At 43.7% G+C, this 18123-nt stretch overlaps 1 protein-coding gene across 2 annotated transcripts in view; it reads left to right on the top strand.

Annotated features, from left to right (window-relative positions):
• atp10b (ATPase phospholipid transporting 10B) overlaps positions 1–18123 on the top strand; it is a 511821-nt gene that overhangs the window by 287494 nt on the left and 206204 nt on the right. For both annotated transcript variants that reach the window (XM_072512518.1, XM_072512519.1), the window contains exons 3-4: positions 8598–8941; positions 11680–11874. In XM_072512518.1, the coding sequence (XP_072368619.1) occupies positions 8661–8941; positions 11680–11874 (476 nt within the window). In that variant the 5' untranslated portion in view covers positions 8598–8660. The remainder of the gene's footprint in view (positions 1–8597; positions 8942–11679; positions 11875–18123) is intronic.

Below are 18123 nucleotides of genomic sequence, written 5' to 3'. Positions count from 1 at the left end.
TGCAGCTCAATTAGAGTAAAAACACATGCACATACACACACATACAACTGAAGTATATTAATTAACAGGCCATCTGGTGCAACTTAGAAAAGAACATTATCATCTGTACCTGTACTTTCAATGGACTTAATTGTTGACATTTATCAAGGGTTGTTATTACAGTTGATTGTATTATAAATGCTTGGCTGAGTTTTATAATGTCCAAAACCACTCTGAAGGGGTAATGTTCGCCGTTTTTTGACAGTTTTAAGAGGCTATTAAAGGATTAGCTGTCTTTGTAATTACTGAGGAGAGGTTTGTTTGTTTTAATTACAGGTTGACCACTTGGGAGAATTTAAAATCTTTGAATGTGTTTCATAAATGAGAGATTTTTAAAAATCAAGTATGCATGAGTGAGAGCTCTTTAGATTGTTAGAAGTTTATTTTTATATCTCCATGTGGTTCCTATGGTCTGTCCATAGTGGATACTGGGTAAGTTGCTATGGAGGTGGCATGGGGGCAATGAAATAACTTGAGGGTGTGATTAGTGGGTTGAGTGTTAGGGGTTAGAAGACATAACAGCATTTTCTGAAAGTTGGCCGATGTTTTAAAGAACTGAGATAGGCCTCGGTACTCCATCACCTTTGTGGATGCTTGTGAGATGCCTCTGGAGGCTGCAGTCCTGACTCAATCATGCTCCCACTTCCCCAGAGCAAAACCTGGATGTGACAGGACGCATTACATCAAGGCAATCTTCCGAGTTGCAAAATTTCCCAACTCGAACTATCTCCCTTGTTGGCAAAAATCTCGCCCTAAGATTTTAAAGTGTCATTTTCACCCTGGTGAAAGAGTCTTTTCTTTGAAGCAGTAGAGCAAATGGGCATCTGTTCCACTGTTTAAAAAAGTTTGAAGGTACTCTGCTCGAAAGTATTTACTTTTCCCCAAAAATTAATTCATATGAAAAAATTACCACCCTAGAAGGTTATTCGATATTCGCACAGAGTTGGGGTTGTAACAAAAAAGAGCTCGGTGGCAGGGCATGTGGATAACTGAAGGCAAAACTTTTTCTCTTGACGAAACAGTGCACACAGCTAGCAAATTGTGGATCAATAGTGATTGTAGCATCTTAGAAATGGGACAAACTGATAAAGAATTACAGCCCGTCCAAGTGTTCATGCATTGCATAAGGAACCCTGTTTTATTGTCATATGAACCTATTTAGGAGCGATTTCATTAATAATTGGGGACTCTTCACCATCCCATTTAGAAAGTGACAATGTTCAGAAATCATGATATATTTTCAGAGGAGCTGGAATCTGCAAGCTGAACAAGGCACTGAAATCTGCTGCAACAATTCTTTCAGTCCGTGGTTTTGGGTTAGTGGGTCCATTCAGCATTATCAAATAGTAATGTATTTATAATATCACAGCACCCTTTAACATATCTTGTTTGTAAAATGCTGTATCTTAAGGAGATCAAAGAGCACAAGGTAAACTGAGAGTTGTACCAGATATTTCAACATGCTGCTGCTTGACTTGATCACGTGCAGTCTATCCGTTACTTACACGCAACATCAGTCTCGAAGATTAGAAGAAGCTGGTTATCAACTTCACAAAGTTAGCACAGAGGCATAAAATGTGACGACTGAGAAACAATCCTGAAAATAGTACTGCGATGTCTGTAAATTGCAGTGGGACATGGACTGGGCTCACGTGGGGTACAAATGTACCCAATGTATCATCATTACAAGTATGGATCACCTTTTGCAATGTTCTGTCTTTCTTTAACAAAAAAGAATATTTTTTTTAAAATGCTAGTTTAAAAAAAATAGATTTTTAAAAATTGTTTTGGGAAACAAAGGCTTCCAAATATTAATATGTTTAAAAAGCTAAATATCCAAATAATAAACGATTTATTAGTTCGTCGGAGTCAGAAAAATCAATGGTCTCAGTCATTGTGTTGGAACATCCTTATTTCTCTGCAAAGAAAGAAGGACACACAACATGAAAAACGTTGCTAAGGCAGAGGCCACAGTGAAGAAACATTGCTGAATAAAGTCAGGAGCTTGCAGGGAGAGGATGTGCTTCCCTGAAGGCAATTACGCAGAGAAACTATGTGCTTCAGTTAAGCAAGGCCATCCATTAACACAAGGAAACAAAACATGTTCATTATTTTATAAGATGTGAAAATGATCTGCATCGAAACTGAAAAGTATTGATTCCAATAAGCAGATTCAGAACAAGATTTATCACTTCTCCTCTGTATGCATTCTATCGAAACCTTTCATAATTTTAAAGACCTCAAAGTAACTCATAGAAGATCCCTACAATGCAAAAGGAGGCAATTCGGCCCACCGAGTCTGTACCAAGCCTCTGAAAGAGGACTCCACCCAGTGTGAGAGTCACAAATTTACGGAGGAGCCAAAAGTGTCCATGAAGAGCAGATAATGTATGTAGAACTCGGGAGTGCAAGTCCAGACCTTGGTCTCTGCTCTTGCTGCATGAAGTATTTTCCCTGGGCTCAATTCAACTAAATGGGAACAAAGTTCCATAGCGAGCACGTTTAGCCACATGTTTCTTGGCGCTCTAAGCACCGAGAAACACAAGGCCATACAATGCCACTTACATTAAAAAAGGGGCCTCAACGGGGAACGCGCAGCCAAGGCCGCACATAGCCCCTTTTTCTACACCGAGGAGCTCCGCTCGTCGGAACTCCTCAGTGTAGCGAGGAGATCGGGGCTCCATTTAAAAATGGTGGCCTGATCTCCGAAACCCAGATGCGATATCTGACCCACCCCAGCTCCAACGCACTATGGGAGGGTCCCCGGCCCCCCCTGCACCCCACCAACACCCACGCAGGGCACCCTGGCCCAATCGAACCTGTGCACAAAATACCAGGTTGGCACTTCAATGGAAGTTCCATCTGGGCATTTCTTAATATTTGCAAATATGTTTTAATTCTAATGTCATCTAATAACCACATTTACATTATTTGGGGGATGGGGTAGGGGAAAGAGTAGTTTTCACTCTATTGGTAATTCATTTGAAAAAACCCCACAATTCAGACCTTGGTATATAAAATACCATTGTGGTCATTTCAAATTCTCAGAATCTTTGTTATCTGTCTACCTTGGTGCTGCACATCTTCTTCACTTGAGACCTATCTTCAATTTTTAATCAATAACTCTTTGTAACACATAGATTTGTCTCGTAAATTCCCCAGTTACAGAAGATCGTTTTACTCAAACGGAAAACAATGTGGGAGAATCCTGTTGCCCTTCCTGGATTAGGGCCCCAACTGACATGTCACACAAACGACTTGCACAGTATTCTTGAATCAAGTTTACTTTACTTGTATCAAATGTGTCATCGAGACTCTTATGCAGTTAATTATTGTCACACAGACTAGTACTTAACCCTATATAAAACCGTCACACAGAGTTTAACTCAATAATTGTCACGCAGATTTTAGCTTACGTGATAACGTTTGTCAACTCACGAATCAAACTCAAACGTCACTCAAAGCAAAACAGCTGGCCAAGTTCTTCTTGAACGATGCTTTACTGATCACCGAGCCCTTGACTCTGTGTAATCTTCTGCGATGGCTGTTCCCGGCATTCTGCTGATGAAGCTTTAAATCGCTGCTTCTTTACACTATTTCTTCTGGCTTTCTGCAGGTTTGATTATGTTGGTTTTACGACCCTCTGATTGCTGAGGTTGTGTTTCACAGATCCAGTAAACAGGATCCATTTGTTCAGACAGATCCCAGCAAATACTTACGTTTGGCCAAACCACAGCGACTACTAATTTTTTATGGCCTGCTATTCTTCACACTTGTTTATATCTCATCCTGCCTCTGACTTTTTCCCAGATGTGTTCCTCTGTTCCTTGAGCAGATAATGATCTTGTTTGAGGCCAGGGGCCTCTTCCTGCCCTGCATCCTGTTGTATAAACTACATTCCAAGAAAGTCTCCAGAAAGCTTCTGTGATTTATTTTGTATCTTTGCTACTTGGCCACATTTCCTATCAGGCTACAGTGTCTCTTGTAACTTGACCATTTTTCCAGTAGGCTTCGGGACAGGGCTACAATCCATATTGCAGTGTTGCAGCCATTTCCCCTACCCTTCAAGACAACTCCCCAGTGGCAACAGCATGGGATTAGTAGACTTACCTCAGTACATCCTTTTTCAATTCATTAATTTCCACTGGTTTGAGTTTATTCCATTGAATGAAAAATGTTACGCTAGTGAATTTAAGGAAATATAATATAAGGTCATGTCTGATCAACTTGATTGAATTTTTGGAAGAGATGACCAGGTGTTTAGATAACGGCAATGCATTTCACGTAGTCTACTTTGAATTCACCAAGATCTTTTATAAGGTCCCACATGGGAGACTGTTAGTGAATCTTAGAGCCCATAGTATCCAAGGGAATTTGGCAAATTAGATCCAGAATTGCCTGAGTGGCAGGAAGCAGAAGGTGATGGTCTAAGGGTGTTTTTATGACTGGAAGCCTGTTTCCAGTGGGTTCGCACAGGAATCTGTGTTGGGGTCCTTGCTGTTTGTGGTTTATATAAGTGATTTATACTTTAATGTAGGAGAGTTGATCAATAAGTTTGTAGGTGATATGAAAGTGATAACTAGTTAGGAGGACAGCATTAGATTACAGAAAGATAATCTTAGATTACAAGAGGATGTAGCCAGGCTGGTCAGATGTGTTGATCAGTGGTAAATGGAATTCAATCCAGATAAATGGGAGGTGATGCATTTGCAGGATAAACAAGGAAGGGGAATACATGATGAATGGCAGGACCCTGGAAAGTACCAAGCATCAGAGGGACCTTGGTGTTCCACCTGTCCCTTAAGGTAACAGGGCAGGTGGACCTAGTGATGAAGAAGGCATATGGTTACTTGCCTTTATTAGCCAAGGCATATAGATTAAGAACAGAGAGGTTATGCTGGAATTGCATAAAACGTTGGTTAGGACACAGCTGGAGTAATGACTGTCGTTCTGGAATCCACATTATGGAGGGATGTGATAGCATTGGAGAGGATGCAGAGCAGATTTACCTGGATGTTACCTGGGATGAATAGTCATGAAGAGAGATTGGATAGGCTGGGGTTGATTTCCTTGGAACAGAGGAGGCTGAGGGGTACATGATTGAGATGAATAAAATTATGAGGGGCATTGATAGACTGGACGGGAATAAACTTTTCCCCTTGGTGGAGAGATCAATGACGAGGGAGCATAGATATTAAGTTAGGGGAAGGAGGTCTAGAGGCGATGTGAAGAAAAACTTTTTCACCCAGAGGGTAATGGAAGTCTGGAACTCACTGCTTGAGAGGGTGGTGGAGGTAGAGATCCTGATAACATTTAGTATTTAGATGTGCATTTGCAATCACAGGTCATACAAGGCTCTGGTCCAAGTGCTGGCAAATGGGATTAGAGTAGTTAGGTGGCCGTATTTGCCCGGCGTAGACATGATGGGCCGAAATGTCTATCCTGTGCTCTAGATGCCCATGACTCTATAACTAATGGGTAGATGATGGTGTAGTGCTCTTGTCAGTGGATTAGTAATCCAGAGGCCTAGGCCACGTTTAAATGGGATGTGGACTTCACTGGCTATGGCAGCCTCTATTGCCCATCCCTAATTGTCCTTAAAAGAAGGGGGTGAGCAGCCTTAATGAATCACTGAAGTCCCTGTGGAGTAAGTACATCCTCAGTGCTGTTAGGGAGGGAGTACCAGGATTTTGACCCAGCAACAGTGAAGGAACAGCGATATATTTCCAAGTCAAATGGTGAGTGGCTTGAGGGAACTTCTAGTTGATGGTATTCCCATGTCCTGATGCTCGGGGGGATATGGGTTCAAATCCCATCATGGCAGCTGGTGGAATTTAAATTTAATTCATAAATATGTAATTGAAAACTAGGCTCAGTGATGGTGCCCACAACAAGCATCATCAATTGTTGGAAAATCCCATTGGTTCACAAATGTCCTTTGGGGAAGGAAATCAGCTGTCCTTATCTGGTCTGGCCACCATGTGACTCCATACCCACGACAATGTGATTGACTCTTAACTGCTTCTTGAAATGGCAATTCAGGATTCCATGAAAAAAAAAATCCTATTCATCACATTTTGAACACAGTTTGCAATAAAATCTGTGTACTGCCAGAAAGAGAGAAGGAAGATGTGAATCTTGCAGCAGTGCTTCGTGTGTGAGGATCAGGTGAAGCTAAGATTGCTATGTTTGATTGACTTAGATTGGTTGTTCATTGTTGGAGGCTCTGTGCATTGAGCAGTGTCTAAGACCCAGTTGGACAGTTCGTCTGACCACTACGTTTTGCAGCATTGCATCCAGCTCTTTGCAGCTTGACTCCTGACATTGACTACCTTGGCTATTTTGTCTTACTGTCTGAAGGTTTTTTCTGGGGTTGGCGGGGGGGGGGGGTCTTCTGGTCCCTTGCGAATAACAGAATGGTCCTGGTCCCCTGTGATAGAGCACAACCCTCCTCCTCTACAACTCCTTACCCAAGGCCTGCAGTACGACATTGGAAAGTCTCAGAGCTCATGTTCTCCCATGTTGTGCCATTATTTTTCAGGTCACAATCAGTTGCTGAATGCCACAGATGCACAAGGTGAGGCGAAGCTGGTTTTAACTGGTATCAGCCTCTCGCAATCTTTGGCCACCTGCTGAGGTGTGCAGCTGCTCCGAGGCAAGTCTATCGCCGGCTCACACTATAAACATGCTAATTAGGAGGCAACACAATGTTGCCATTGGTTGGTCTGCATCAGAAAGAAAGGGTGTGTGGTAATTCCAAATTGCAAGCCCCGTAACCATCTTTGGGCCACCACCCCCAGTGGTGTTACTATTAAACTTTCTTACTGGTACAGAGTTTAGTCAAGACAGCAACTTGTACTGTTTATTGTCAGACAAGATAATTGTCGCTGAATGCAAACGGTGGAATCTGATCAATTCCTTATCATTAGACCTTATCTAGATGGGCACAAAAAAACATCAACTTTAAAAATTCCTTTCTCATGCAAGATCACATTGTATTCTGTCCCATATCTAACTATCTAATTCTCCTTTCAGTATAACTGTGTCCAAGATATATTGAAATGCTTACAGCTAATGCATTTTTCAGCAAGTTACAAATCTGTAATTTCTGATATTGAGAGAAGAGTAGACTCCTAGATTATCAGAACAGCCAATTACCAATCTTATTGAAAAAACTAAGTTATTCCTGCCTGCAGATATGAATTATCTTCATATAGTTAGTCAGGAAACATTACTCAACAGTTACTTGGTGCTGAGGATTCAATTCAGGCTTGAAAATTGAATTTACTTCATTCTAATGTGAGCCTCTCTTGGTTCCACTCCACAGACATTCGTTTAATATATTTACATAAATTGAAACCTTTCACAGTTCTCTGCAATTACTTTTTAGGTTAGCTGTTTAAAGGGGAACTGCAGACAAATTTGTGTTTTGCATTCTGTCAGCTTGCTTTCAAACAGGAAACCAAGGGCGAAATTCTCCATTTGGGATACTGGGGGCGGGATTTTCCGGCCCACCAGCCGCATGTTTCTCGGCCGCACGCCGTTTGCTGGTGCCGGGCTTCTATCTTCCCGCCGCTTGCCAATGGGATTTCCCATTGTAACCACCCCACGATGCTAGGAAAACCGCGGGCGGGCGTGCGCTGCCGGTGGAAAAATTGAATGGCAATGACCGGAAAACTCCGGCTTGTGCTTTCCCACCAGAGTTGAATTGCACCTCATTTGCGCTTCCAGTGATTCCCAATCCTTCGCCATGCAAATTGATGCATAGCAAGGATTGCGAGGGATTCCAGAGGGAATCTCACTATTGGGCTGTCATTTTGAGCGGGCGGCCCGATAGCGAGGTTCTGCGGTCGGTCGCCCCTCCTCCCAGTATGGGGGTGACCCAACCTGCCCCCCCCACCCCACTGAGACCCCGAAATAAGAGACCCCCTAAATAAAGAGACCGCCACAGAGACCCCCTAAATAAAGAGACAACCCCCGGAATATAGAGACCCCCCACAGAACTCCCAGAAAAATACCCTTGTCAGGAAGCCCTCCCAGAAAAAAGACACCCATCAGGGAGCCCCCCAGAAGTGGGACTCCTATCTGGAAGCTAGAGAGCAGTTCAGACAGTGAAAAAGAAATACTGCTTTAACACTCACCTGACAATACACCTGCTGGTTCAGACATGGGAAACACCACCTGTCAATTCCTGGAAAGAGAAAACCAGTCAGCTGTGTTTAAACCACCTCAGATCTCTAATGTTCAAGCCATTGATTCACTTCTCATTGATATTGATTTTACTAGGCTGTGATTGACAGCTTCCACACACCACAGCTGCCAACATTGTTCCACTCATCTTCCTTCACGATTGAGGAATTCTCAAGTGCTCTAACCCAATGTTTATAAACATCAAACTTTAATTGACAGCTCCTGGACCACTTCAAACAAAATTAAATGCTGTCAATTTCTAGCTCACCACTTCAAAATCATTCAACCGTGAAGGGAGGTGATTGGAAAGCACTTAATTATTGCTTAGCTCATATTAATTATCTAATATGATTTTTTTTAAACAAAAGATTACAGTTCATCGTTCAATATCAGACCATACAACTGAAGACGGAAAGGTGATCCAGTGAATAATGGCACACTCTATAGAATGGATTCGATTCCGCTTCAAGCGACAACAGACCAGTGGCACCTCGGAAACAACACCACTGTTATCATCTTCATCACTGAATTCTCCAGGAAAGGAGCAGTGGCCACCTGTTTTAAACAACCAAAGAATTATCTTTCCAAACAATAGAAAGTTTGCCAAAGACTCAGAAAGGTTAATGAAAGACTACATGAGCAACAAAATAAGAACTACAAAATATACCCTGATCAACTTTCTTCCCAAGAACATTTTTGAACAGTTTTACAGGTGAGCAGCACACTTTAGTTAACCCACGTTTCTGTAAGCTGTCTTTAATCTAGATCCTGGCTAACATCCCATGGTTATGCTTTTTAGAATATTTACATATGTCACAAATAGCTTATTTTGCGGATTAACCCAGCTTGGCGCCCACTCTGTCCTGTCTTCTCCGTCTTGGTGTCTGCTTTCCTTGGCTGTCCCTCGCTCCATCTGTTACTTGTGAATTCTTAGTTTCAATTTTGTCACGGTAAAGAACTTCGCTTTCAGTGCTGGATGCAATCAGGGAAATATTTAAATAAATTGGGATATCTGTTACCTACAGTTCAAATTGGAAAGTGTTTGATAGAATTGAAATGAATTTTAAATGTATCTGACTGCAGGATATCTATCTCATCGTGACATCAAACTCAAGTGGAGCAAATCCCTCCGCATCACTTTTTACTGTTCAAAATACCAGCAGATCACTTTTTTTCATCAAAGGTACAGTGCAGAAGAGGCCATTCAGACAAGCCCTTGGAAAGAGCACCCTACTTAAGTCCACGCTAACGCTATCCCCATAACCTAGTAACCCCACCAAACCTTTTGGACACTAAGGGGCAATATATGGCCAATCCATCTAACCCATACATTTTTTGTTCTGTGCGAGGAAACAGGAGCACCCGGAGGAAACCCACGCAGACACGGGGAGAAAGTGCAAATTCCACACACAGTCACCTGAGGTTGGAATTGAACCCAGGACCCTAGTGCTGTGAGGCAGCAGTGCTAACCACTGTGCCACCATGCCACCCCAATATCTGTTCAGAACAACATCTGTTCAAAATTCTGATGAAAGTTCATTGACCTGAAAAGTCGCTCTATTTTTTGTTTTCTCCCTCCACACCTGCCACCTGGCCTGTTGAGCATTTTCTATTTTTACTTCTCCAGCATTCACAGTATTTGATTTCATCCTTCACATTCTTTGGCATCTACTTACCATTTGGAAAGGTATTTTTAATGCCAACATTTCAAATTATGTTGATCTCCAAAACTTAGGACACAGAAACCATGGTGGAGTAGAGTTTCAAATACAAGCATGGGACCTACTCTTTCCATTACTGGGTCTTCTGAGTGAGATGCTTTTCAGGACCTTGTGGAAGTTCTGATGTGCTGACCTATGTGGGAATAGCTTGGCAAGTTTCAACATCCGATGTTCAATTCTTCTGTTCCCCGGGATCCTCTGAGAATGTTTCCAATTCTGAGTTAGATAGGAAAATGTTGCAAAGTTTTCCTTTTTTTAAATTCTTTCATGGCCAGCATTTATTGCCTATCCCTAATTGCCCTCGAACTTAGTGGCATTTTAAGAGTCAACCATTGCTGTGGATCTGGAGTCACATGTAGGCCAGAGCAGGTGAGGACGGCAGATTTCCTTCCCTAAAGGACATTAGTGAACCAGATGGAATTTTACGACAATTGGCAATGGTTTCATGGCCATCATTAGACTTCTTAATTCCAGATTTTTTAATTGAATTCATATTTCACCATCTGCGCGGTGGGATTTGAACCCAGGTCCCCAGGGCATTACAATGGGGTGTCTGGGTTACTAGTCCAGTGACAATACCACTACGCCACTGCTGTACTTACCTGGATGGTTACCCAGGAAATGTTATACAGATTAAAACATAGCTGACCCCTGCAATCATGACTATTGACCGATCACCTGACTATCCCTCTGACTGACCACCTGACTACCCCCCCCCCCCCCCCGCCCGCCGACCCAGCTGAACACCCCAACCCAACTACACAAAGCCCAACCAGACCCAACTATATTCTCCAACCACCCAAGTATATGCCAACTATCCCATAGACCACCCAACAACCTCCCATCCACTGGTCTAACATATGAATACCACTTTGACTATCTGCCTACCACCAACCTCCCCCCACCCCGAGTAGACCTGACTACCCTTCCGACATGACCCGACTGCCCCAACTACCTACTTGACATCCAGTTACTCCTTACGAATCTCAGCCCCTGCAAATCTCACCCACGTTACACATTTACCAACCTAACCACCTTAACCCCTTACGTTACCTACACACCCACTTACTTGGCCACTTCACCCGCATTTCTGGAAAAGCCGAGCTCAGAATGTCCCAGAAGAAATGGGGAGCAGTGTCAAGCAGGGGAATTTTCGAACAAAGTGGCAATCTGACAATGATTTTGGCTTCTCAGAAGATCCATGTCAAGGAAATGAACTTTGGGAGAGCCCCAGCTGGCTAAGTATGCAAGGAGGGCCATTTACTTGTGCATGACTTCATTAGTGAAGTGGCAGGGTGAGGAAAGAGAAGGATGAGGAAAGGGAACCAATGAGAAATGAAGTTGGATGCAGTGAGAAATGAGCTGTCTGCTCTTTATAAATCCAATCTTAGCTATAGTTGTTATCCAATTCCGTCACCTGTACGCCTCCCCGTCCCTTGTCCCCACATCCCCTTTGATTTCTCAGACCTACACTTAATATTCATGGGGAAGGACAGAGGGTGACAGGCAGGGAAATACTGATGCAAATTCCAGAGAACTAAAGTACATATTTAAAATCTGAGGATGATTCATCGCTGGAGAGAACATTCATGTGCTTATCTTCTTGTTGTCTCTCATTGGTAAATACCTGGAAACAGATTATTTGCTTTCTCAGACATGTTGTGCAAAGATCCCAGTATGGAAGAAATTTAAAGTTGGTTTTTTTTCGCTCTTCCCTTTCACATCCTAGGTTTGCCAATATTTACTTCCTGTTGCTGGCCCTTCTGAACTGGTTCCCATCCATTGGAGTGTTCCATAAAGAGATAACCATGTTGCCCTTGATCATTGTGATGTCCATCACTGCTATTAAAGATGGAGTTGAAGACTACAAGCGATACAGATTTGATAAGAAGAAAAACCAAGCCAGGACACAGGTGTATGATTGGTATGTCACTTGTGAATAATTTCAAGAAAGGTTTCTGGTTCAGGAGATGGTGTTTACATGACATAATCTGTTGCCACTTTGCACTACGCGTTGGAAAATAGTAGAATGTTATTTAATGGTTGGCTGTTATACGAGAGAAAGGGAAAAATTCTCCAATAAAAGGGAAGAGGATCCAAGAAAATGAGGCATGCCTGTGCCAGTCTGGAGAATCTTTTATAAAGTAGCCCAAGAGCAACATTAAGGCCTAGGATAAGTCAGTTCACTTTTCCCTAAATTAGGGATTGAACATACGAGCGTATCAATTGGGAGCTCAAGCTTGCTCTGCCATTTCATAAGATCATGGCTAGTGTGATTGCAACCTCAACTTCACATTCCTGCCTCTGCCTTAAAAATATTCAAGGACTCCGCTGACTTTTGAGAAAGAGAGTTGCAAAGACTCCCGACCCTCTGAGAAAAAAAATCTCAACTCTGTCTTAAATGAGCCACCCCTTATTTTTAAATAGTGACCCTAGTTCTCGATTTTCTCACAAGGGAAGACATCCTTTCCGTGTCCACTCTGTCAAAACTGCCAAGGATCTTGCATGTTTCAAACAAGTCATCTGTATTCTCCTAAATTTTAGCGGATACAAGCCCAGCCTGTTTACCTTTCCTCATAAGACATCCCTCCCATTACAAGTATTATTCTGGTAAACCTTCTCTGAACTGCTTCCAATGCATTTACATCGTTCATTAAATTAGGAGACCAATATTGTAAACAGTACTCCAGACGTGATCTAACCAAATCTCTGTATAACTGAAATAAAGCCTCCCTACTTTTGTTTCAATTCCCCCGCAACAAGCGATGGCATTCTATTTGCTTTCCTTATTAGTTGTTTCACCTACATACAAATCTTTTGCAAGTCAGGCACGAGGACATCTCTCCCTACTCTGTTCTGAGGACCTTCTTCGAGAAGACCACCACCATACTGGGGCTAAAGAAGAAACAGGCAACGTGCCTCAACAATTGACATCCGATGGCCTTGACATCTCTCATTAGGAAGAGCTTCGAGAGATTGGTCATGAGGCACATCAACTCCATACTCCCAGAATGCCTTGATCCACTGCAATTCGCATACTGCCTCAATCGGTCCACAGCAGATACTATCTCCCTGGCCCTACACACATCCCTGGCGCATCTCCTATGTCAGACGCCTATTCATTAACTACACTCAGCTTTTAGCTTCATAATTCCAGCCAAGCACATTTCTAAACTCCAAAAGCTGGGACTTGGTTCCTCCCTCTGCAACTGCCCTGCTGTTATCAGACTCCTAAATGACCCTCTTATGGACTGACCGATGCCGGTGTCTATGTATTTACGTTGCGGACCTTGTGTTGCCCTATTATGTATTTTCTTTTTATTTTATTTGCTCTTCATGTACTAAATGATTTATTTGATCTGCTCGCAGAAAAATACTTTTCACTGTACCTCAGTGCGCAGGACAATAAACAAATCCAGTCCAACTGGATCCTCGGCTTCCTGACCCACAGTCAGTAAAGATCAGTAAAGATAAACAACGACACTTCTTCCACGATAACCCTCAGTCCTGGGGTCCTGCAAGGCTGCATACTTGCCCCCCTATTATACTCCCTATACGCACATGACTGTGTGGCAAAATCCGGCTCCAACTCTATCTCCAAGTTTGCTGATGAAACGACCATAGTGGGCTGGATCTCGAACAATGATGAGTCAGAGTCCAGGAGGGAAATAGATAACCCAGCAGCATGGTGTAACAACAACATTCTCTCCCTCAATGTCAGCAAAACTAAGGAGCTGATCATCGTTTCAGGAAGCCAAGTGTCCTACGCACCCCTGTCTGCATCAATGGTGCCGAGGTGGAGATGGTTGACAGCTTCAAATTCCGAGGTGTGCACATCACCAACAATCTGTCCTGGTCCACCCACGTTGACCTATGATCAAGAAAGCACAACAACACCTATACTTCCTCAGGAAACTAAGGAAATTCGGAATGTCCAATTTTTACAGATGCACCATAGAAAGCATCCTATCTGGCTGCATCACAGCCTGGTATGGCAACTGCTCGGCCCAGGACTGTAAGAAACTACAGAGAGTTGTGAACACAGTCCAGTCCATCACACGAACCCACCTCCCATCCATTAACTCTGTCCACACTTCCCGCTGCCCTGGGAAAGCAGGCAGCATAATCAAAGACCCCTCCCACCTGGGTTATTCTCTCTTTCAACCTCTTCAATCAGGCAGGAGGTACAAAAGTCTGAGAACAGGCACTAACAGATTCAAAAATTCCTTCTTCCCCGCTGTTACTAGACTCCTTTTATGGACTGAACTGATCTCTCTACGCATCTTGTCTACTGTTGTAGCACTACACTCCGTATGCTTCACCCGATGTCTATGACTATGTCTTTGCATTGTGAATTTATCCTATATCCTATGTTTTTTCATGTATGACCCGATCTGCCTGAACTGTACACATAACAATACTTTTCACTGTATCTCGGTACACATGACAATAAATCTCAATCTAATCTAAATCCCGCTGCATCTCAGAGCTCTGCAATCTCTCAAATTTAGATTCTTTTTATTCTTCATGCCAAAGTGGACAGTTCCACATTTTCCCACATTATACTCCATTTGCCAGATATTTTCCCATCTACTTAACCAATCTATTCTTTTTGTAGGCTCTTCCTAATTTGCTTTCCTATCTATCTTTGCGTTATCAGCAAACTTAGCAACCATACCATCAGTTCCGTCATCCACCTTCATCATATGAATTATAAATAGTCATGTCCCCAGCACTGATCCCTGTGGCACACCATTGGTTACATCCTGCCATCCAGAAAAAGACCAATTTATGCCTACTCTCTGATTCCTGTTACTTGTTACTTATCCTCTTCATCCCATGAGGGATATAAGGCTGCTATGAGCTTATGCCACTTTGCTCTATCTTTAGCCACGTTTCGTGCTCCGTGCCATGAGAACCCCATATCACTCAGCTTAGCCATCACAGTTCTATGCCATGATGTCTTTGGCCCGCCTGGCTTTCTCCTCTCTGGTGGTGTCCATCTAAGGACCACTTTGACTGTTCTCTCCGATGACATTCTGAATATGTGGTCAAGCCAGCGGAGTCGGAAGAACAGAATCTCACTTATAATGTTGTGACAGCCAGAGTCTTCATGCAAAGTCTTGTTTGGCCAGGAGATGCGGCAGATGTTCGTTAGAAACCCATGATGGAAAGCATCTATGTTGCTCATATCTGGCTTTATGACTCGTTAGCACTCCCGACCCATGCAGCAGAAAAGATTCAACATTGCTGTTTTATAGCTTTAATCTTTGCCTTTACGCTGCATTGCTTGGACTTCCAGATGGGTTGAAGTCAAGCAAATGCTTTGCGAGCCTTGCAGAATTCTGCCTTGATATCCTGCTTGGCCCCATTACCTTTGCTGATGAGACATCCTAGGTAAGTAAAATCTTCTGCTGTCTCTAGAACAACTCCATTCCCAGTTATGGATGTAGTAGACTTGGCATTGATGGTCATTACTTGGGTCTTGGTGATACTTATTTGTAGACCAGTCCTACTAGCAAAGCTAACCACTCTGTCTGCCTTCCCCTGTAGCTGGGCATGTCTGGATGACAGGACAGCTAGGTCGTTCACAAAGTTCGGATCTTCTAGGTAGGTGGAAAGGGTTCACTGGATGATTCAAGTCTGTCTGCTGTGGTATTTCTCATGATCCAGTCAATGATGGTAAGAAAAAGGATTGGCGACATTACACAGACCTGCCAAACCCCTAACTTTATGGGGAACCACTCAGCTAATGAATTATTCACAATCATAAGGCACTCTGTGTTGATAGATATTGCTTATCAGAACATAGAACATACAGTGCGGAAGGAGGCCATTCGGGCCATCAAGTCTGTACCGACCCACTTAAGCCCTCACTTCCACCCAATCCCCGTAACCCAGTCACCCCTCCTAACCTTTTTGGACACTAAGGTACCCTGCGGGAGGTCGGAGAATCCCGCCCTTTATCTTTGATGTTATGAGCATCTGAGCCTTTTCTTGGAGCCCAAGTGATTTGGTGCCTGGTAATTTCTCCTTCAACTTTTTCCTTTCATTATATTTTCCTCCACATGTCAACCGTTATCCACTCCTAGGGCGAAATTCTCCTACCCGCCCCGCCACATTTCTGCTCCGACCGGCCGGCGGGAGTCTCCGTAACACCGGCCGGTCAATGGGGTTTCCCATTGTGGGGCAGCCCCACGCCGTCGGGAAACCCCCGGGCGCTGGCAAAACGGAGACTCCCGCCGGCGGAGAATGACGGCCCTAGTTCTTTTTTTCTGAATCCCGTGACCCCCTTGGCAGCTTCTTTATCGGCTTTCTTGATGTTGTCCCAGTTCTTTATCACATCTTGGTCTTCTCCCTCAGCTGAAGTTGCTAGTTCCTCAAAAGGATTCCTTAATTCTTGATGTCATGAGATTTTAGCTTCGCAATGTCGAGCTGTTTCTTGCCTTATTCTGTATTACCATCTTTCGGAGTTTTAGCTTGATGTTTGCTGCAACTAGATTGTGATCACCGCCAGCATCGGCACCATGATGTAGAACATAGAACATGCAGTGTAGAAGGAGGCCATTTGGCCCATCGAGTCTGCACCAACCCACTTAAGCCTTCACTTCCACCTTATCCCCGTAACCCAATAACCCCTCCTAACCTTTTTTGGGACACTAAGGGCACTTTAGCATGGCCAATCCACCTAACCTATACATCTTTGGACTGTGGGAGGAAACCAGAGCACCCGGAGGAAACCCACGCACACACGGGGAGAACGTGCAGACTCCGCACAGACAGTGACCCAGCTGGGAATCGAACCTGGGACCCTGGCGCTGTGAAGCCACAGTGCTAACCACTGTGCTACCATGCTGCCCCATATGTAGAAATTTCCGAGAGATCTTGTTCATGATGATGTGGTCAATCTGGTTGACTGTTTGACCATCTGGCAATCTCGAGGTAAGTTAGTATGTTTGGAGGAAGATGGTTCCGCAATGACTAAGTTGTTATTCAAACAGAAATCAAGAGGCATTTGTTGTTATTGCTTGCAACACCACGTCCATGTTTTCCTCTAGCTTGTTCACAATCGATGTTTTCTGACCTAAGTTTCACATTCATGTGCCTACGATCAAGAGCATGTCACGTTGAGCGACTTTGGACATTGTTTGGTGTAGGACCTCATCCTAGTTATCTTTGTCCTCGTCTTCAGCTTTGTTAGTTGACGAATAGTACCTGTAAGATGGTGAGTTTGCAGTACTTCGATTTGAGGCATGCCCTGAGCATTCTCTCGCTAATGGGCTCCCATTTAATCAAGGTCTTGAACTTCTCCTTGCATTAGGGCTACACTGTGTATGTGTCCACCCTTTGACCCAGAATAAAGATGCTTGTGCCATCGTTGGTCACTTGGCATCCTGAACCAATCCAGCGACATTCACTCATAACAAAGATGTCAAGAAGGTATCTGGAGGGCAGCACGGTGGCGCAGTGGTAGCACTGCAGTCTCACAGTGCCGAGGTCCCAGGTTCGATCCCGGCTTTGGGTCACTGTCCGTGTGGAGTTTGCACATTCTCCCCGTGTTTGCGTGGCTTTCGCCCCCACAACCCAAAGATGTGCAACGTAGGTGGATTGAACACGCTAAATTGCCCCTTAAATTGGAAAAAATGAATTGGGTACTTGTCATGATATCCAGATCAGCATATCATGGTGCAATCGCACACACACTGATGGACAGGCATTTGGACCAATCAGCACACACACAACATCACAGCCAATCACTAGTAAGAGCAGACGCACTATAAAAGGGGGAACACGAGAGTTCCCGCTCATTCTGGTAGGAGATAGCTCGGGACACAGAGCTTGCACCGTGACACTCAGACATAGACCATGTGCTGAGTGCCTCACCAACATTAGTGTTAGGGCTAGGTCCATAGGTTAGCTGGTAGCGAACGTACCCAAGTCTATAGTTAGTTGCATCTGTTAGTTAACATAATAAAATCAAGTTGTACCATCTACAGCCGTGTTGGCTCATTTGTGTATCAGGACACCCAACACGACATGATACCACGAGTGGGCGCAGACCAGCGACTGTGAGACCTACCTGCACCATTTCAGCAATCCGCCATCCTGATCCATGGAAAGCATCAGCCCGCCGCAGCCGCTCCGAATCACTGCCAATCTAGGTGTAAACTGG

The sequence above is a fragment of the Scyliorhinus torazame genome, chromosome 7, assembly GCF_047496885.1.
Source record: "Scyliorhinus torazame isolate Kashiwa2021f chromosome 7, sScyTor2.1, whole genome shotgun sequence".
Classification (NCBI taxonomy): Eukaryota; Metazoa; Chordata; class Chondrichthyes; order Carcharhiniformes; family Scyliorhinidae; genus Scyliorhinus; species Scyliorhinus torazame.
Note: the sequence above shows the minus strand (reverse complement) of the source record. Positions and strands in the feature narration are given on the sequence as shown.